The sequence below is a fragment of the Astyanax mexicanus genome, chromosome 1, assembly GCF_023375975.1.
Source record: "Astyanax mexicanus isolate ESR-SI-001 chromosome 1, AstMex3_surface, whole genome shotgun sequence".
NCBI lineage: Eukaryota > Metazoa > Chordata > Actinopteri > Characiformes > Acestrorhamphidae > Astyanax > Astyanax mexicanus.
Window position 1 is genome coordinate 91,840,456 of NC_064408.1, and position 22,482 is coordinate 91,862,937.

The following is a 22,482-nucleotide window of genomic DNA, read 5'->3' on the forward strand; positions in this document are numbered from 1 at the left end:
TTGATTAATTACCTAGATAATTATTACAGCTATGAACAATCGGTGTCTATGCTGTTGCTCTGTACTAAGCTGTTCTCACACTAAGCTCCGTATGTTCAGCATTCACTGCTCACGGGCTCACAACTCTACACGTTAACTATGCAGGTATCTAACAATATGTTTGAAATCACAACAGAGAAAAAGCTTCATTTAAGCAAAACTCATCAACTGATTCAGACCAGAGAAACAAACTACAGGTGGGAAAACGCCCTCAAACCTTTCAGTTTGATTCAAACACAAATAGCAAGTGTCTAGGTCTAGATCTGATCAAACAAGGTGATCTGTTTGCAGTGTGAAAGCAGGTTTGGTTTCAGACCAATTACAGAAAGTTGAGGCAGGCTATATTTATTTATTCAACTGAAGAAAGAAGAAGAAGAAAATTCCTTTGTTTGTACTGGTTTTCACAGCACAACAAATTATGCTTGTGGCTCCTCTATCTACTGTAGCTGTAGATTTATACCCTTATTCATAAACACTAAAAAATGAAAATTATCTGTTATGCTCATCTTGTTGCCTTCAACACCTGAAAAAGCAACTGACTGAACATCACTGGCAACATTCTACAGACCTGTCAGTGTCAAGTATAGGGAAATGCAGTACAGGGATGAACAGAGGGTGTAAAGTGAAGTTTTTTAAGCCTCATACTAAACTTCAGTGTAAACCCAAAACGAACTGGTCCAAATGTGTACAATGTGACAAACATTTAATAAACCGCTTGTTTGGACTCTGGTCTGGACTTTAAGGTGTAAAAACTTTTAGTTTATATGAAAACTCAGTTTATATGATGAAGCCTACATATAGGGTGAAACTTACACCCAGTTTGTATGACCGACAGCGCATATATTAAACGCTTTCATGTTTTAACTGTTTAAAATTGTTTCACACTACAGATGTTCCCTACTTTTTTATCTTGTGAGAATGATTCACACCTCTGCTGGCTGTGGATGATGTCCATTTTTGGCACCTCTGTGATACTGACACAGCACAACAAAAAAAGACAATGATTGATGTCAGACTTAATATGCATGAGAACTTGATCTATTTACACACAACTTTTATGGTAGATTTGGAGAGACCTTGCTGGTAAAATACATGGAAAAAATTGTGTGAAAAGGATACCGGTAAGACGTTTAAGACAGTTGTGAACCTCATTGTATTTGACTGACTCAGAAAATTACCCTTAAATAGTTTGAGATGGTAAAAAAAATAGAGTCACTTTGCTAAATGCTACATTTAATTTAATCATGGGGGGTGTACAGAGATCTCGTGCCATGAGATCTCGCAAGGTTAAAATTGCACAATATTTCTCGTCAGGTGTTGAATGTGTCTCGTGAGACTTATGCGCAGGTAACCAAAACAAATGTTTGATCATTTGCATCAGTTTGCATCTGCAGAGCGACGTGGAATCGTAGACACACGTGGAGGCAATGAGTAAAGATTTGCTAATAGGTTGCCAGGTCTATAAATAGAACCATCAATGGAGGTTGCCAGTTAAATACAGAAGCCTCACTGGGGGAATTCTGACACTAGTTCGAAGCTCTGAAGATCATACAGGAGAGAAGTTGATGGGTTTATGGTAAAACCAGCTGCAGTTCTTACATACTATTCTGTATATTTTACTGCATATGATAACTTATCATACATCATCCATAATTAGAGTAAAAATTGATTGACATCCGAACACAAAATATAAAAAAATAACATTAAGTTTTGTATTTTGTGAGTTTCAGTCCAGGATTTTTTCTTTCATATATTGGATATATCTCAACATATAAAATATACATATTGTTACTTTTTTTCTCTTGTCTTGTGAACCCAATATATTATGTCTTGTCTCGTTAGATGAGTGTCTTAATACACCCCTATTTAACATTTTAAATAATCAGTATTTACTGTATATATTTAACAGCCCTAACATGAACATGCACATGGCAACTCCTCTAGAGCAAGATTTACACCATGGAAATATTTCCACGTCCTTTCAGGTGGCAGAGTGACCACTAAAGCACATGGTGAAAGAGGTTAAAAGAAAAAGAAGAAGAATTCAGGGACTGATATTATCCCAACCAAGATTAAACCGATTTTGAACGGGAAATAAACTGGAAGTAAACAAGCAGATGCCGAAAACTACTTCACTTGTTCCGAGTCTCACTTCACTTGTCTTTGGCAACTCAATTAAGTCGAGATGTTCCACTGTTCCTGCCTTTATCACTTGATTATTCTCAGAAAGTAGAAAATGCAAGGTGAATTTTTATTTCTCCAGCTGCTGTCCAATTACCCAAAGCATACAAACAGGCAGGCTGTCTGAAGCTGCCGCCGCTGTGTTTGGTAATGGCGTTGGGGGGGAAAGCTCAAGTGCGATCCCACGCATCATTGTTTTTCGAGCCTCTCAGTGTCACGCTCATTAATTTGCCTTCATTTCTACGGCCACTGCGCTGCTCATGAATTTATTAATAAAGCTCCAGCCTTATAAAACTCTACGTCAGGAAATTTACAGTGATAAGGGGGCTAATAAAAAAGACCATATCCGTGTCCTGTCGGGTGTTGCCGCCGCTAATAATTTAACTGCGTCTTTCACTCTCTTCATTTTAAGGAGCTCTTCAAAATCTGTGCGAACTCTTAACGGTCCAAATTATTATTTATAATTATTTTTTTTCAGAGGGGAGCCGACGGTTTGTGTTTGTTAGTGTATATCTCTGGGTATGTGTGTCAGGAAGCAGCTTATGAAATGATAGGAAGACGGGTAATCCTGATCCTTTTAATGTGCTCTAATTTGGTATGAGACCCGTGTCCAGCAGTGAGACTCCAGACACTTTTCACACAGTGGGGGATTTTTTTCTTCTTCTTCTTCTTTTTTTTTTTTTTTCAAAGGAGAACTGTCTGCTCAGCATGTATTTAATTTTTACACAGGATCAGCTGAATCGTAGAACCCAGTCTGGTCTTATTGAAGACGATGGCTTCACTACTCAATAATAGAGCTGCTGCAGTCCGAGTGGAGCGCACAAAAAAGACTTTTTCTCCTCGTAGAAGATTTTGTCTTTTTGTCTTTTTTTCTTGCTGTTTTTTTTTTTTTTTTGGCGGAACTGTGCAGGCTCCACTTTATCTCCCCTTCCATGACATCTTCATCAAGCATTTGTCAACGTTGGGGAGCTAAGATTTACGAGCTTCGGATTTATTGCTTCCCGCGTCGATGTAAAACCAGTAGCTGTATATTCCAACCATGAAGGAGCAACATGGACCCGTGCCCCAGCCAAATTATTTCTGCACTGATCCCCTGCTGATTGATGCTGATTACATCCAGCCTGGACCAGAAAGCAAGAGGTTTAGCCCAACTGCACTGAACGAGCAGGAAAATTCCCGTGTGCTGTGATGGTGGAGTGAGTTTACGCTTCACAATGTTTCATCATGGCAAACTCGCTATCCACAAACACGCTCTGAAATAAATCACCCCTTTCTCCAAAAACACAGAACAGTCAGACAGCCAGGGCGTGTTTTGTGTCTCAGGTTTGCTTTTTGTACTTTTTTTGCACTGGAACTAAAAGGCTAAGATTAATATGAAGCTAATATCCAATAAATTAGCATACCGCTAACATGTATAAATCACTCAAGATACAAGTTTCTAGCAGACATGTTTACATACAGTTAGGCTCATCAATATTTGGACAGTGACACAAACTTCATCATATGGGCTCTGCATGCCATAGCACTGGATTTGAAATTAGAACAAATGAAATGCAGTTAAAGTGTACTTTTTCAGGTGTAAATTAAGGGGGGTTAAATATATCCTATAAAATATCCCAAGAAAGGTTTCTATGAAAGAATTACAACCATTCCTCTACAAAGTCTTCTCATTTCAGGGGCTCAGTCAGCTATTATTTATAGTTTTATAAATATATATTAGTTATATTAACGATGTCCAATGAAAAATGAAAATCTCCATTACTACATAATTTGAAAATACAAACTGTCGCTTACACTGTGTCAAACTTTGGTGATAATTGGACCAATAGAAAGTTTGCAAAATGACAATAAAGTCTAAAATAAACTATTTTTACATTGACTTCCATTGAAGGTTAGGAAGGTTTTATCTCTATATTGCTGTTGCTGTTGTTTCAGAGATACTGTAGGTGTTTTTCATTGGACAGCAACATGAAAGCAGATTGGTGTGGATTTTTTGTATAAAATTATGATTTAATTGAGGCGCTCAATGAGGCAATTTCACTTGATGATGCTTCACTTTCACTTGATGAGGCAATTTCACTTGGTAATGGATATCTGTGTCCAAATATTTTTCAGAAAAAGCTTCTCCAAGAATCTACCTCACCTGGTAGCCATTTAAATCTTTTCAGTCACTCGTTACAATGATTAAATACAGCAAATCAATTTTTTTTTATTTAATTTATTTATAATTCTTCCCAATTTCTCCCAATTTAGCCAGGCCAATTGTGTCAGACATTCAGCTGCTACTCATATGATGGCAAGCTGCATGACCTGGAGTTGAACCAGCGATCTTCCGGTCATATTGGCACTTTGGCTTTAGACCACTGGATCACTCGGCGCCCATGTGATTCATATTATGTTAAATCTAAATAATGTATTTTAGTTTATAAATGTGTCATAAATGTGTTTATGATAAGGTAAACACAATAAGGTTCTGTATGTAATCAGGACATAATGAGAAGAGGAGCAGCTGTGTAACCAGGTCTCATATGTAGACCCATACACCCTACATTTGAGTTAAGAAAAGAAATAATAATATATATATGTATATATGACTCTTGAATGTGCTTTAAGGCCAAGCCATGTTACATTACCATGCGTGAAGGTGTTTCCCCACCTGCAGCTTAAATGGTAGCAGATATACAGGCCGCTCCATATGTCACTGTCATTTTACAGCACTCCAGCAATGTCCCGCGCTTTTAACAGCCCTTAATCCTGATGATGGTCACGGCGGCATATGCTCCGCGGCCCCTCGCCAAATGACAGTTCAGGACCCGGGGCTGCTCAGGCAAAGAGAATGGGGAATAAATCAGGGAAATGGACCCCATACCTCTCGCCTCCTGCCCTGTGGCGGACTCTTCACTCAGCCGCCCTCCACGGCCCGGCGACCCGAACACGGCTCCACATTACACACACAAATAAGGCTTCTCCTCTGGAGCGTAGCCCTCTGACCGACTCCGTGGTTTAGCAGAGCGTTTGGCAATCTGGAGGGTCCGCCGGGGGCCGGCTGCCTGAGATTGATTTGTAGGAATAAAGAGTGTGATGGAGGATCTGAATGTGCCAGCGCACACTAAAGACTTAAGATGCTTCCAATCCCCCGAGACTTGTCCTGATCCCACCTGGAACATCAATATCAGCATCAATTACATAATATTTTTAATAGTTTTAATGACCATGTCACTGGTCGTATTAACCACCATCCGTCCCATAATTTCCTTGGTAACATTTAATTAGAAAGGCACCTTCATACATTTAAAAGAGATGAGAAACCATTGTCAGATTTGAATTCCACTATGTTTGTTACATCTGTTGTCTACAAAACTTTCAATAAAATCTTGATTACAAAAAAAAATGAAGGATTTGATAGAATTCAGTGTCAAAATCATTAGTGAGGTCAGGATGTTGGATGACCATTGCGCCACCTCATCCCCAACTTTCCAACTCATTCAGAAAGCTTTGGATGGAGAACCATCTTTCTGGAGAACTTGGTTCCACTGCTCCACAGCTCAATGCTGCTGGGTTTATACCCACGCAGGGCACATCTGGCAGCGGGCATGGTGCCAGTATATTCATGTTTATCTGATCAGAGTGTTCTGTTCTATTTGTAATTCTTCTCTACGGGGACTAGAGAGTATACTATGTGTGTATACATTTGTACATCGGTGTGCTTAAAGTAGGAATAGTGTCCACAAATATTTGGACGTAATTGGTCAGTTTACCAGACAGGGATTAAGCCTAATCTTGGACTACACAGCATTTTGAATGGAGGTTTTCAATTGAAAGGAAAATATTGGTTATGATTAAGATTATTTGTCGTCTGGGAAACTGACCAATGGTGTATTTTGCTGGCATATTTTTGAATATCTGTAATTCAAAACAAGACCTTTAAAGGTGGTAGATAAGGTGTATGATACCAGTTCACTCCAGTATATAGGATGGATCCACTGTAGATCAGACATGTTGTTCCAGCACATGCCTGACATGTGATGGAAATGTGAGGGGGAATTATTGGACCATGGAGGGGTCATCATGTGCACTTAAAATCATCTAAATGTGTAGAAGGGCTCACTGCACCATGTGCTGTCACACGTTTATGACATAAGTAATGGTTCATAAATGTATGTTGTTGCCTTCTTGGTTTCTCTAACATTTCTCTCTCTCTCTCTCTCTCTCTCTCTCTCTCTCTCTCTCTCGCTCTCTCTCCCTTTTTTCTCTCTCTCTCTCTCTCTCTCTCTCTCTCTCTCCCTTTTCTCTCTCTCTCTCTCTCTCTCTCTCTCTCTCTCTCAGTGTGGTACTATAGATTACGGCTCCTACGTAAACCTGACAGAGAGGAACCTGCAGGATGCTCAGAAGTTCATTCTAATGCATGAGGTGATCCAGCCCATCGTCCCTGTGCCGTACTTCATGGAAGATAACGTGCGCTTCTCTCACGTAGCTGTGGATGTGGTGCAGGGCAAAGACATGCTCTACCACATCATCTACCTGGCCACAGGTATGATTAATCACACAGAGAATTTGATTAAAAATATATATTTAATGCACAATACGTTTTACAATTTTTTGTTTCTAAGCATGTTTTATTGGGTTTATTAAATATATATATATATATATATTTATTTATATATATTTAAATATATATATATATATATATATATATATATATATATATATATATATATATATATATATATATATATATATCAATAATGTAAAAAAAAACAAAAAAACAAGTTCATATTAATTTTAACAAAAAAGCTGTGATTTGTATCACAGCTTTCATGGCATGATCTCCACAAGTCTTTCACACTGCTTTTTGATGACTTTTTCCAATCCAGATGCAAACATTCAAGCAGTTCAGATTTGTTTGGTGGCTTGTGATCATCTACCTCTTGATTACATTGCCAAAGCAGAAGGAAGCAGGTTTTCTTCCAGGATAACCTTATATGTGGCTTGATTCATGCTTCCTTCACAAAGATGAATCTGTCCAATTCCAGCCTTGCTGAAGCAGCCCCAGATCATCACTGATCCTCCATCAAATTTAACAGTGGGTGCAAGACTCTGTGGCTTGCATGCCTCTCCAGGTCTCTGTCTAACAATTAGATGACCAGGTGTTGGGCAAAGCTGAAAATTAGACTCATAACAGAAGATGATCTTGCTCCAGTACTGGAGTGGTCTTTTCCATACTTCAGCCTGGCTAGTCTTTGCTTCTCATTGATTCAGGAATTAGATTTTTTCTTGTTTCATATCACTTGAGCCTTGCCTCTAGGAGCCTGTTTCCAACTGTTATTTTGATGCACTTCGCCCCAGCTGCCATATGCCATTCTTTTTGTAGGTTACTTGATGTCATCCTGTGGTTGCTGACTAACATTCAAATAAGTTGACAGTTGCACCCATTGAAAACATCTGGATAGTAGTATAATCAGATAAATGGATGGTCACAAGCCATCAAACAAAGCTGAACTGCTTGATAGTTTTTTTGCGCCAGAAGGTGCATGAGGTCACCCAAAAGCAGTATGAAAGACTGGTGGAGAATTGATAACTACTGCTAATACTTACTCAATCAAACATCAAATATATCTAAACCTGTTCTAGTAGTTTAGCCAATAGTTCAGTTCAGTTCTGGTGTTTTAACCACTTTTATGGCGTAAAAACAAACCTGTTCAGTCAACATGGACACTGCCACAAGAGCTTAGTGGCCTTAAACATACTGTGCAATGCCTTGTCACAGAATGCAACCTTTACTACAAGCCAATGAGATACAGGTATTTGCTCAGCTAGAGCTGTCCCTGTCAACCGTAAGTTCTGGATTTATAAAACCATCATGAAACCATCCAGCAGCAACAACAGCTCATCCACAAAGTGGAAACCACCAAGTGCTAAAGCTAATGCATCTTCAGCTGCGTTCCTCACTACAGAGCTCCATACTGCTTCTGTAAGCAACATCAGCACAATAGCTGAGCGTCGAGCTGCACACAAGCCTGAGATCACTGTGTGCAAAACAGCGTGTCAGCTGGAGAGATGTGAAGGGTGCTGCTCTCTGAGGTGATGAATCACACTTCACTATCTAGCAGTCTGATGGATAAGTCTGGGCTTGGTGGATGCTAGGAGAACACCACCTACCAGACTGCATAGTGCTGACAGTAGAGTTTGGTAATGGTGGGATGATGGTCTGGGGTGGGTTTTTTTTTTTTTAGGATTTGGGCTCCTCAGTTAAAGAGTATCAGATGTGTTAAAGACATTTACTCAAGGCTTCTAACTTTTCAGCTGTAGTTTCTTTTTCCTATTACTTATGCATTACTGTGCATCATGGGCAATGCAAGCTCCATTAGGAGATGGTTTGGTGGGTTTAGTGTGAGGAAACTTCAGTGGTGTTCAGTGGCTTCACAGCTCCAAACCGAAAATCTTCTAAGAACAGTTAAAGCCATATAAATTGCCCTGGTTTTGGAATGGGAAGTATTCGCCCCTCCTTACAAATTTCTTTATTTTTTCCTTTTTTATATCATACTTATATGTATCAGAATGACAAACACATTTTCATATCAGTCAAAGATAACCTGAGTAAATAAAAAGAAACTAACAGTTTTAAAATAAAGCTTTAATTTATTAAGAGAAAAAAGCAATCCAAACCAACCTGGCCCTGTGTTAAAAGTGTTCCTAAACCTAATAACTTGAATGTGCCTCTTTTTGGTGGCAACAACTACAGTCACATGTTGGCAGTAACTGGCAGTGAGTCTTTCATTTCACTGTGGAGGAATTTTAGACCACTTTTCTTTAAAGAATTGTTCTAATTCAGCCACATTGGAGGGTTTTCAAGCACGAACAACCTGTTTAAGATCATGCCACAGCATCCTAATTAGACTTTGAGTAGGCCACTCCAAAACCTTCATTTTATTTTATTTTTTCAGCCATTCAGAGCTGAATCTGCTGTTGTGCTTTACACTAACACTGACCTTTTTAATAGTATGATGTTTTATTTTGTTTTTTTTTTGCTGTGTTATTTGTACACCAGAGGCAACAAGACACAAACAAAAGACAAAACCAAAAAATCCACTTTTGTCTCGTCAGCCGAAAGAATATTTTTCTTGGCAAATGTGAGGCAGGCCTTAGTGCTCTTTTTGCTCAGCAGATGTTTTTTGCTTGATGCTCAAACTCCCCTATTGATACCATTTTCACTCAGTCTCATTCTTATTACTGAATAAAGAACACGAACCTCAACAGACGCAAGTAAGACCTGCAGTTCTTTAAATATTGTTCTTGGTTCTTTTGTGACCTCCTGGATGAGTTGTCCATGCCCTTTTGGAAAGAAAAACAGATATATCCAATCTTACCTTGTATATAAAGCACCACTCCAGAGGTCTTGTCCATTAGAAATCATATTAGTGGTAATGTGTGGTCAATAAAGTAAAAACTAATGAGCGTACATTAAACATATTGAAACTTAACCTTTGGCATACTAATGACTATGTTATAGTGATCTTTGTGATTTATTTGAGAAATGAGAAATGAACTGATGTTGCTTATTTTAAAAAAAAAATGAATAAAGCACTATTTGAAGCAAAACCTTTCCCATTAGCTACAGCATGTTCATTACACTAATTTCATTATTATTAGTAGTCAGTTTTTAAATTTATTTAAGTCAGATTTTATGCTTTTTAGAAATGCTGACTTGAAAACAAAATGTAAATCATTTATGCAGGAGGGAAAACACCACTAATTGGTAGCTCATTTGATTAATTAATTTTGAAGCATACATAATTGGCTGTAAGGCTAAATAAAAGCAAAGTAACCGTGTTAAATCACAGCTATTGTACATGTATAAATGAATACTCTGTGCACAGCAACATTTATGCCTAAAGTGTTCAACAGCCATGAACAGACAGCTGCTAAAGATCTGGAACGTAAATATCTGGTAGGGTTTTTTTCTAAACGCCAAGAAAATACTTTAAATTACCTGCCAAACATGGGATCACATTACCGAGATAATTTCCTATAATGTTTAACATCAAAACAGACGCCAATCAAGGTGTAATAGCAGCTATTTGCTAATTATGCTATTAGCGTAGCTCTTACTGTTTTTCATACGTCCATCACACCTGTTTCTCATAGCCAGCCTGAGCTGAAGGAGGAAGAGGACTACACTTATTGTAGAAACTAGACTGTAGAAACTCTATCGGTACTGAAGGAACATTTGAAAGCCATTTTCTGAAGATAAAACCCCTCACCAGACTTCTAATACAGAGCTAAATGCAGCCAATTAGCCCACATTGCTGACCAGGGGGCATTTATGATTAAAGACATGCCGAAGTGGTAGTTCCCTCTTTGCCACAAATTTATTAGATCAACCAGGAGATGCTTGTGTGTGAAGTTTGCTATAGTTTAGTTTAACAATGGAATTATGAAGCTAAACTGAAGTAATTAGCATGGTTTATTTATAATCATCATGTAGGTCCATTTGAGTCATACAGAATCCACAGATTTTAAGAGAAAGCTAAAATAATAAATTATGCAACAGGTATGACAGATTATCTCATCCCTGCAGATTATACTGTAACCCTAAATTCACAATAGCAAGTGACAGAGCTTAAAGTGACTTCATTCAAATGAATTTATGACACAGTAAAGCAACATTCTGAACCGATTTGCCTAACAGTGGTTCGTAAACCCCCAGCTTGTGGTTATAAAGAAAGGCTTATAACTGCTGTTTCTTAGTTCGCTGTCTATTATGATGCATCTTTGCACATAAACAGGAGATTTAAAGACAAATCAATAGGTAGAACAGCTATATACAGTGCCTTGCAAAAGCATTCATCCCCCTTGAACTTCTCAAACTTTTTGCCACATTTCTGGCTTCAAACATAAAGATATGGAACTGTAATTTTTTTTTGTGAATAATCAACAACAAGTGGGACACAATCATGAAGTGGAACGAAATTTCTTGGATATTTTAACCTTTTTTTAAAAAAAAGGTTGAAAAGTTCAAGGGGGTCGAATACTTTTGCAAGGCACTGTGTGTTGGTATCTTGCAAGATTAACCAGAATGCTAACTGGCCACGCCAATACATACTCACAAATGACAATGCAAGCAGTGCAATGCAATGCAAACACGCACTAGGAATCTCTGGAAATGGAAATACAGTATAATAATCATATACAGTACCAGTCAAAAGTCTGGACACACCTTAAGCTTATTCAATAAGGTTTTGTTCTTTTTATGTTTTTTTTTTACTTTGTGAATTTAATATTAAAGACTGTATTAAAGCTCCAAAGGAACATATACAGAATAATTTAGTTAAACAAACCAGAATATGTTTTATTTTTTAGATTCTTCCACCAAACCATCTCCTAATAGAGCCTGTAATAAGTAATACATAGGTAATAAGGAAAAGAAAAACTTTTCCCCAAACAACAGCTAAAAAGGTAGCAAAATTGTGTAAATGTTTTTAACACATCCTTTACTTTAACTGAGGAGCTCAAACCCTAAAAAAACGCCCATTATCACATTTACCTTTAAGAACAGATCTGCAAACTCTTGGTATTTTAATCTCAGTGTCTTCATGAGGGAGAGTCACCTGTCACCAGTTTTCTCAGGGTTTTGAAGGAGTTTCTGGAGGTGTTGAACAATAGTTGCTGCTTTTTCTTCACGCTGAGAAGCTCCAGCTCATCCCAAATCACCTCAAATCACCATCTCAGTTAATCAGGTTTAGGTCAGGGGATTGGTCAGGTGGAGGACAAACACTTTTTTGTTTACTATGTAATTCTATACAAGATTAATTGGTTTGCTGTATTCAGTATCAATCTAAGATATAGAAAATAAATAAATAAAAAACATTGAATAAGAAGCTGTGTCCAAATTTTGAATGGTACTGTACATATTCACCTACCCGATTACGTGAGTACTATTTTACTTTCTTTTTGGCTGCTCTGAAAACATGTACAGATTACATTGCTACGAGAACATAAGAAGGTCTTTAAAAGTACTTCAAAAGTAGCTCTGGAAAAAATTAAGAGACAACTTTAAAATGATTAGTGATGTATCTTATTTATTGGAATATAAAAATGGTTGTTTTATTCTATAAGTTTCCAAAATTCCAAATAAAAAATATTATTTACCGCATTTCTTTGCAGAATTTGCAACAAAATTCATTTTTAAATGAGGAAGAGTTCAGAAATTAATATTTGGTGGAATAATCATGATTTGTAATCAGAGCTTTTATGCATGCTCTCCACCAGTCATTTACATTGTTTTTGGGTGACTTTATGCCACTCCTGGTGTAAAAATTGAAGCAGTTCAGCTTTGTTTGATGGCTTGTAATCATTCATCTTCCTCTTGATTATATTCCAAAGGTTTTCAATTGGGTTTCAATAGTAAAATAAGAGAAACGGATCATTTTAAAGTGGTCTCTTATTTTTTTACAGAGCTGTATGTTCTACTGGTACATGTTTTACTACATGCATTATCCATGTTACTCTTTTACCACATGTTATTTTTTACTACACTTCCATTTACCCTTTTTACTGACAGCAAATGTCTCTTAGTTTAAGCCAATTTAGGTATTAACTTTCAGACTTTAGCATTTTAAGACTGCTCTAATAGGTCACGGGTGTCAATTAGTGGGTGGCATGATAAATTAGGCAGCAGTTGGCAATAGAACACGGTACGTCAGGGTGAGTGACCTAATCAGTGCTTCTCACAGAGTGTAAAAGTCAGTGGTCTTTGTGCTTCGCAATATATACATCCCACAAAACCTTTAAAACTCCATGAAGCTGAAGTCATTAAGATTAAATACTCCTGGAATAATATCTCAGTTTAGGTATTGAACTTATGAATAATCTAGCCCTTCTTCCTGATAATGTGAGAGACATTCACTGCTCTCTGAGAACAGTATTATAATAGACAATGGTGTAACAGTGTAATGGAGCAAAAAAAAAATCTTTCCTGCTTATTGAAATAGGAAAACGTAAATGGGAATTTCATATGCTATGGAGCTGTGAAGGTGATTCTGTTGCTAATTTTACTCTTTGTTGGGATCAGAAAGACCTACATTTGTGAGATAAATTCTAATGAACAGCAATTTCCTATTGCAGTTTTTAACTCGTCAGTTCAGAGGTAAAGTGTAAAAATGTCCAAATGTTGTTTTTAATCAACTTTTTCGCTGATTTCTCGTCGTGATTACTGTGTAGAACCGTTAGAGATGCTCCTCCCAATCACGTCCTCCACTGTCTCTCTTTCTCTCTCCCTCTGTGTCCCAGATTACGGCACCATTAAGAAAGTGCTCTCTCCGCTGAACCAGACCACAGGCAGCTGTCTGCTTGATGAGATCGAGCTTTCCCCCCCCAGGAGACGGCAGCCCATCCTCAGCCTGCTAATCCTGCACAGCCGCAGTGAGCTGTTTGTGGGCGTCAGAGACCAGGTCATCAAAATCCCGCTCATTCGCTGCAACTTCCACAAGAGCCGAGAGTGAGTACTGCACACATTATCAGTGTGACTTCCACATGAAAGTTGTGGATTCTCATAAGGCTTCTGCTGCAGAAACAGGGATTTCACAGTGGAGTGATGTGTGTATGCAGTTTCGGTGTTCTGTCGAGTTGTGCTACCCCATCAAACTGTGCTCCCCTAGCGTTAAATCCTCGCTGTCCTATGAAAAACAAGTATCTCCGTTTTTGTTGATTTTTAGTTTATTACATAATTTGAACACACAACCCGTCCCTTATACTGTGTCAAAAGATCTTGATGAACGGACCAATAGAAATACTTTTTACTTCTTTTTACAATGACCTCCATTAAAAGTTTTTTCTCTCTCTTGTAAAGTTGCTGTTTTGGAGATAAATTTTTTTCAATGATATTTAGCTGTAAAAATACAAAAGATGCGCTATAATAGAGCATGTTCCCAGTAGAAGTTCCAGTAGATGTAGCTAGTTAGTATATTTAGATAATACAGTATAAATCACGGTATCATGGTAAAGTTATGGCAATGAGAGATCACTACAAACTGCTTTTTTTTTTTTTTTTTTTTTATAATATGAATTATTGTATTTTTTATTATTATTATTATAAATTTTCATTTAAACTTTGGGCAGTGACAGTGAGTCCAGGTTGTTTAATGCACAAGAAACCCCAAAAAACAGACTATATAAAAAAACAAGAATAATTAAAAAGTGTAGGTCGGTGCATGCTCAGTGCCTTTAGGAAGCACATGTCGATGGATAGCACAGCTCGACAGAACACCAGCATACATTAGTAACATATTTTCATGAGAAAAATAGGAATCTCTGCAAATGTTGGAGTGCACGTCTAAACCGTGTTTTAGGATAACCATGTCACCGCGAAGATGAAGAGACTAAAAATGAAAAAGAAACAAGTTTTACAGCTAAAATAAACAAAATTTAACAAGGTCTGATATTTAACAAATATACACCAAAAAGACAACTACCTATCTATAGAACAGTGTAAAATTATAAAAATACAGACCTTTCTCTTATTAAAAATAAAATACATCTGTAATTAGATTAAATCCACTATATTTTAATCATTAGGTTACATATAGAAAAAATGTAAAGTCTTATTAATGTAGAAAATTAATGTGATGAAATGAAACTACTAATGTATTGACAAACACTTTTCATAAAATTAATGAATATTTTTCAAATTATATTACTGTAGGAATTGGATGTAATGGGATGGCAGAATTAGAAAAATGCCTTTTTGATCATATATAGACCAGACTTTAGACTCCTATAAAATAACTAAATCAAAGGATTATCAAATAACACCACTGAGGTTTTCAAGAACACACTAAGAGTATTCATTATGTATGATGAATAATACTGTAAGAATTTGAATTAATGATATGGCAAATGTAGGAAAATTGTCTATTTGTTTGTATATAGACCAAAGTTTAGAGTCATAAATTCTGAAAATCAAAGGGTTATCACACCACACCACTAAATTCTTAAATATCTCATTATCGTGTATTCATATTATATGTTTAAGTGATATTACTGTATCATTTTTCAGTAAATAATTAAAGTTAAACCTAGGAAAGTGTCTGTTTAGTTTTGTATAATCCAAGTAAATCCAGCAAATCGAATGTTATCTAATGACAACATTTAATTCTTGAAGAAGCCTTTCTATACCGTTAATGACATTAGTATCAAGTGATATTACCATAGGATTGGGGATTGTGTATTCTGGATGTGTAAAAAAGAGAACTGCTGCACTGTTAGAATGAACTGCTTGTACTTTTTTATCGTGTTTTGTAATTGAGGTCTTAAAGAATAATCATCTGATTAATAGTGAAAACACGAAATTCAACAGCTTTATCTGCTTTAGCCGCCTAAGCATACCTTATCATGCTTTAGTTACTTTAAAGGCAGGGGTTCCCAACCTTTTGCAACTAACATCCCTCACAACCAACCACAAAAAGCTTCCGCAACCCACAAGAAAGCTTAATTGACCAGGGCTGGGATTCTCAAAAGCATCTCAAAACATCTTAGCACTCAACACTCTCTCTACCACTTTAGATGACACTGAGGTTAGAGATATACTTTCTTTTAACTGTGGATTCACATAGAGTGCATTTAATGTTTTAAATTAATGCTGAAGTTATCCGGACTATGAAGGAGCACATAAGGAAGCATGTAGTAACTTAAAAAATAGATAAATAAATAAATAAACCAAAATACTCTGTAAAGCATTTAGGTGGCTCTTAATGGGGTTCTGTTTATTTGCGATTTCTGAGGCTGGTAACTCTGATTAACTTATTCTGTACAACAGAGTAACTCTTGCTCTACATTTCTGGGATGGCCCTAGTGAGTGCCAGTTTCATCATAACGTTTCTAATTGTCTTTGCGACTGCATTGAGGATATTTTTAAAGTCCTTGATTTTTTTTTTTTTTAGATTGACTGACTTTCATTTTTTTAAGTATTTTTTTCTTTATTTAGTTGATTAGTTATAATATCTCAAATAGAGCTATTTACTGTGTACCAAATCTACCTCTTCGCAACTTTACAACTGATGCTCTCAAACACATTAACTTATGACTTAAGTTCAGCACAGCTGTTAACTGAAAACAATTCTACCTCATAAAACTGACTGAGAAAATCCAGCCAAGATGTGCAGAGCTGTCATCTAAGAAGTGCCTATTGTGAGGAATCTAAAATATCAAGCAGCATCAGCAGCCGGAGTCCGAGAGAGCACAATTGGCCTTGCTTTCTTAGGGTGGGTGGATGGCACTCTCTTCCCTAATCCTTCCAAAATGATGTTGGTCAGCAGAGGTGTCTGTTAGCTGAAGTATCGTAGCTGGATCACTGCACTTTCCTCCATGCATGCTGGCCCCCCAGTAATGTCGAAGATATAACTGTATCATATCATGTATTTCTGACAGTGTATGTATCTGACAGAGATTGGTTTAAGCCATTAAATTAGGTTGACCGCTCACGTTTAACTCAAGTCTCTTAAATAAAAATCTTCTGAAACACTTTGGAAATGATGCATATAAATCTTTCATTAGGCTATTAATATTAGCTTATTAACTCAGCTTCAGCATGCGGCTGCTTTTAAATGGAGTCTCAGACCACCCTAGCCTGAGGGCAGTAGTGAGTAATGATTGTGTTTGACGTTGCGTCTCCAGGCTCTGTTTCAAGTTTGCTCTTCTAATCTCTGCTTGTGTGAGAGTGAGTCGACAGCAGTGTGTGTGTGTGTGTGTGTGAGAGCTCGCTGTCTGCTGGTGAACCAGCAAACACTGCTCAGGCCTCTCCATTTGCATGTCAATGAGAAGTGCTGAGTTAAGCGCAGACGGGCCGAACTTGGCCAAATTTAGCCCAGCGGCCCGATGGGACGGGTCATGCTCTCAGACGCAAAAGGCGACAGCTGATGCAAACAGCTTGGCTCGAGAGAAAGATTCCTCAGCTGTAGCTTAGCGCCATGCGCACATACACACATATTAGATCAATGCCTTTTATAATAGATCTAAAGGGAAAGACTCTATAAGATTCTGTGTGTCCAAAAGTTTGTAGACTCTTTCCTGTCGTGCATTTCATCTAAAATTATATGAGCTTAAAGGAGTTTTTGCTGCAGAGTCAAGCTTTAGTTGTTTCAAAAGGTGTGCATTAGATGGTAAAGCACTACATTGAAAATAATTTGAATTATTGGAAAATATTGAATGATTAGCTCTAATATTTAAACTCAAATACACTGAAAAAAAGATAGACCAACCTAAAAAAAAAATTGCTCTAATTTGTTACATCTAAATATATTCTTTTTTTTTATCGGCCTGTAGCCTGCTGCTTACCCAGGCTAGCACTGCTAGAGCCGTATTAGCATTAGCCGCTAACCATGAAAAACGCTAGCTCTTTCACCATTCAGAGGTGAGTAATTTGGACTGTAGTCTGCGTGTTTACCGTGTTAAAACAAGCTACATGAGACAAACATTAGCTGCTAACCGGAAATCTAAACTTACTGTAAATAAACGGACAAGAGAAATCTGTGTAGATTGACATCCAGCGCTAATTTAACTTTATAAGAAAATGTTTTTATTTTTTAAGAATTACAGTTTTGTTTACTTAACAAAGCTTTACAGGTCTCACCACCCAGTGACGAGACCTGCTGGATTAGAAGGAAAACATGGCGACACCCCTGTTCCTTATTAGTGTTACATAATGCACCTTATGTATGAAAACAGACCAGAAAAATAGACATTTATTGATAGTGTGCCTTCCGATCTGATGCGCCTTATAGTGCAAAAAAATATGGTAATAGTGTAAGTTTTGCTGGCTGTTATGCATTGTGCATTGTTACTGATATACCTGTGTTATAAAGCCTGGAATAGCAAGGCAGTTGCAATGCTAACAGCCAGGCTCAGTGGGTTAGATTTCCTGCTTATTTGGTTTCTTTTTTTAGTTCTTAATACCAAAGTACCAAGTAATAATCAAACATCCATGGTGTGACAATCAAGCATTATCATACCATGATGATTCCATGAAATCAGTTAATGCTGCAACAGTTTATTTTCAGTTCATGTTCAGACATGCATTATGCTATAATTACTTTGTATTAAACAACGTTTGTGTTTGTCTCTCTCTTTCAGAGCATGTGTAGGGGCGAGGGATCCATACTGTGGTTGGGATCTGGTGCTGAAGAAGTGTGTGATGCTGGAGGACAGCGTGAGCATGAGCCAATGGGAGCAGAGCATCACTAAGTGTCCAGTAAGTCTTCAGAAGAATTAAATTTACATATAAAACTATTTAGACCTTAGTTTTTAGCATTAGTTTAAACACATGCCCTCACTATGAGCACGCACTCTATCAAATATAACAGTATATACATTAAAATCAAACTAAATATATTCAGAATTAATCCAGTCTAATAACTGTCTTCGGATCAGTCCATCACAAAGCATTCTGTAAAAGCATTGATGCAGTTTTACCCCTCGTTCTCTGTGCTGTGAGTATTCAGTGCATTATTCACCCCTCCATGGCTTGACCTGGTGTGAAGGAGCTTTAACAGCATCACTGCAGATCCGGTCAGCGCTGGACAGTGATGGATGCGTCTGCCGCTTCCGCACTGCCAGCCATGTGCAATCAAATCCATCCTCATTATTCCTTGTGGATTTAGGATGTTTTTATTTACCCTTGTGAAGAGTAAATAAAAAAACAGCGCTCTTGGGAATACAGGTAGATGCTGCTGAGAGATACTTCAGATTGCACGGTGGCAGTAGATAGAGTTTTATTTTGTCTTAAAGATACACACAAAGAGTTCTCTCCAGTTCATTTATATTAAAGTAAGGTGAAGCCCCACCTGAGGCTTGAATCTTATACACTAGTGCATCTCAAAAGATTTAAATATCTTTGAAAAGTTACTTTGTTTCAGTAATTTATTTCAAAACGTGAAACTCATATACTATATAGATGTATTGCACACAGAATGGTATATTTTAAGTGTTTATTTATTCTATTGTTAATATTATATAAGATCGATTGGTACTTTTGGCAGTGTGGGCAGTGTGCCAAGTCCTGCTGGAAAATGGAGAAAACAGAGTGGACCAACAGCAGCAGATCACATGTCTCTCTAAACCATCACTGGTTGGTGGAAACTTCACTCTAGACCTCAAGCAGCTTGAACTGTGTGTCTCTCCACTCTTCCTCCAGACTCTGCTCCCTTTCCAAATGAAATTTAAAATTTACTGATGGTCAGTGATAGTTTGGAGCCATGTCATCTGCAGGTGTTGATCCACTGTGTTTTATTCAATAATTATAAAAAGAAGTTGTTTTTTTTGTATATTTTCTTAATCCAAATCTCATCCAATAATTTATTTTTTTATTTTCATTGATTTAACACTAATATTCAGTCCTTTCCTTTTCTTGTAATGAAACTAAAGTAATTATGCAATTACATTAAAATGGAAGACGGGGCTCCGAGTGGTCCAGAGGACCAAGGCGCTGTCACTATAATGTAGCTTGCCATCGGCTACCGGAGCAGAATTGGCCTTGGTAGACGCCGCTCTTTTCCCCACATCGCTCCAAAGGGTGATGTCCGCAGCACAAGGCATCTGTGAGCTGATGTATCAGAACTGTGTCGCTGCACTTTCCTCGGAGTGTACTGTGATGCTACTTGGCAGTGCTGCATCAGCAGCAGTTCTAAAAGAGGAGGAGTCTGATTTCACATGTGTAGGAGGAGGCATGTGCTAGTCTTCACCCTTCTGGTGTTGAGGCATCACTAGTAATATGGGGAGTCCTAATTAGTGGGTTGGGTAATTGGCCGTGTAAATTGGGGAGAAAATGGGATAAAATTTGAAATAAAATAAATAAAAAAATGGAACACAAAATGATTGTAATGATTATAACATAAACTTGTAATGCCTTGTTTATACTAAATGATTTTAGTCCTGATTTTATAATTGTTTTTGAAAATCAGCAACAAAGGCCTCAGGTTTGAGGTAAATAGGCATTCATTCTGCACTGACTTGGTTGCTATGGGTGAACTGCTGAATGATGCAATTCCAGACCGAGTGATTGCCAGTGCCTTGCCAGCAACTTAAAAATACCCAAAAGATTTCATATCTGGACTTGTTGGTGACTCTAAATAGGGTAGAGTGAAAGCTTGACTGAAAGTTACTGCAGGGGCTACTTACAGCCAATGACAGCGCGAGACACAGGGAGTGGGGAAAACCAACACCGACAAGGCCACATACTCATCGTTACTGTCATCCAAATTAGTTTCTTCTCCCACTCACAGACAACTATTTTTAAATTAAAATAAAATAACTTAATCAGTTACATCAGTTCTAGTTTGTGTTTTTTTGACAAAACATGTTTTTGAGAGCAGAGAGACTCACCCTGGGTTCCTCCTGGTGAAAGATTTTGTAGTATGTGACCCTGTCTTTCTTATCAGTTATGTAGTGTGCAAACCACACCCACTAAACGATTCCTGATTGAAGTATTCCAGATACCACCACTAATTAGCCTTTAATATCCTTTTCTGCATGAATAAAAACAAAGAATACTAAAATGCACTGCAGTCTAAACACATTTAATTTATATTCTGTGATCATATTGACAGTATATCCCAATATATCCTATTTCCATATGGGTTTCTTTTCTCTATTTTGGAGATTTTTTCAGTAACCTGTGTAACTGTACCTACAGCAATCCGGCCCCTAACTGATGACACTCTAACTGCAGATAAATACCCTCTTTTTTCCTTCATCAATCACCTCAATCCGTCTGTTAGATCATTACTCCAGTTCAGCCATTCACTAAACCTCAGGTAGCACCCGGATCACGTTCAGGTCGGGCCGTTTAATGAAACTATAATTATCTTTCTTTCCACATGCATCAATTTTTGAGCAGTGAGCACCACCAGGCTCTTGGTACTTGACATGGTTTCACTTTCTGCTGTCTGTTTGGCACAGCGCACCTCATGGCATCGGTTACTGCAGCTCTCGCAGAACACACACACACACACACACACACACACACCTCTCATATAGCCTTTGAAGCTCATTGTCCAAAGCAGTGGGTCTTACATCATGCACCAGGTAGATCATACATCAGTATCAGTCTGATGTCTGAAACTCTTTTTGGTTTTGGGTTTATAGACGTTTCTGTCTCTGACTGAACAGAACTGGATAGATTGTTCTATCTTTATTCTGTTATATTCGTTTGAATTTAATGTTTAATTGTTTTATGTATGAGTTTATTATTATAGAATCCTGAGTATACTGTATATATAATGTATCATTAGTAGCAGCAGTAGTAGTTCTACAGTATAATTATAGTAAAAGTAGCAATCTGTGGGGTCCATGCACAACTTTACAAGTAGACTTCTCTTTTATTTTGCATGTAAATCAAAACTGTGCAAAATATTTTTATTAGATTAATTAAAAACCTAAGAAAAAAACATTAACAACATTACAATTTAAAATATTTATTGAACATTACAAATTTTAACACCCCATCAGACATACCAGCAAAACAAGTATGCTTTAAATATTAGCTAAAAAAAACTATTTAATCACTTCATCAAAAACGTAATTTTTCTGTATAAATTATTCTGTATTATTTTTATCATTATGTCATTTTGACAAAGGATTTTTTGTATTTTAATTTGCCAAATGTTCTATGCAGTCCTAGGTTTATTTCAAGGTGACTGAAGGAAAAAAAAATGTTAATTTGTAAACAATTGACAAATGCAAAAAGGGTATGACTTTTTAATTCAAATTAGCGTACTGCAGTGTGGCTATTGGCTTCCCAAAAGTGAAATTTGCTACAAAAACACAAATTTTTAACCTCAATCTGTCATGCAGGGCTTTATCTTTACGTACTATGCTATTTAACTGATTTTATATTATTACTAATTATTACTTTTAAACAAAAAAAATGAGACCACTTAAAAATGATGTGTTTCTTTGATTTTACCAAATTGATATCAAATGGATACCAAATGGATAATCCAAAAGCAGTGTATAAGACTGGTGGAGGAGAACATGTCAAGATGCATGAAAACTGTTTTCTTTGCATTATTTTAGGTCTGAAAGCTCTGCATCTTTTTTGTTATTTCAGCCTTTTCTCATTTTCTGCAAATAAATGCATTAAGGACAATATTTTTATTTGGAATTTGGGAGAAATATTGTCTGTATTTTATAGAATTAAACAACAATGTTCATTTTAATGCACCAAGGGGAACACTATAGAGTGATGAAGCTTGTGGAACTCAGCTCGTCCCT

The 22,482-nt window shown here is 37.1% G+C and overlaps 1 protein-coding gene across 2 annotated transcripts in view; it reads left to right on the top strand.

Moving 5' to 3' along the window:
* sema5a (sema domain, seven thrombospondin repeats (type 1 and type 1-like), transmembrane domain (TM) and short cytoplasmic domain, (semaphorin) 5A) overlaps nucleotides 1-22,482 on the top strand; it is a 281,050-nt gene that overhangs the window by 163,501 nt on the left and 95,067 nt on the right. For both annotated transcript variants that reach the window (XM_049485501.1, XM_049485492.1), the window contains exons 10-12: nucleotides 6,547-6,751; nucleotides 13,510-13,717; nucleotides 18,346-18,463. In XM_049485501.1, coding sequence (XP_049341458.1) covers nucleotides 6,547-6,751; nucleotides 13,510-13,717; nucleotides 18,346-18,463 — 531 coding nt within the window. The remainder of the gene's footprint in view (nucleotides 1-6,546; nucleotides 6,752-13,509; nucleotides 13,718-18,345; nucleotides 18,464-22,482) is intronic.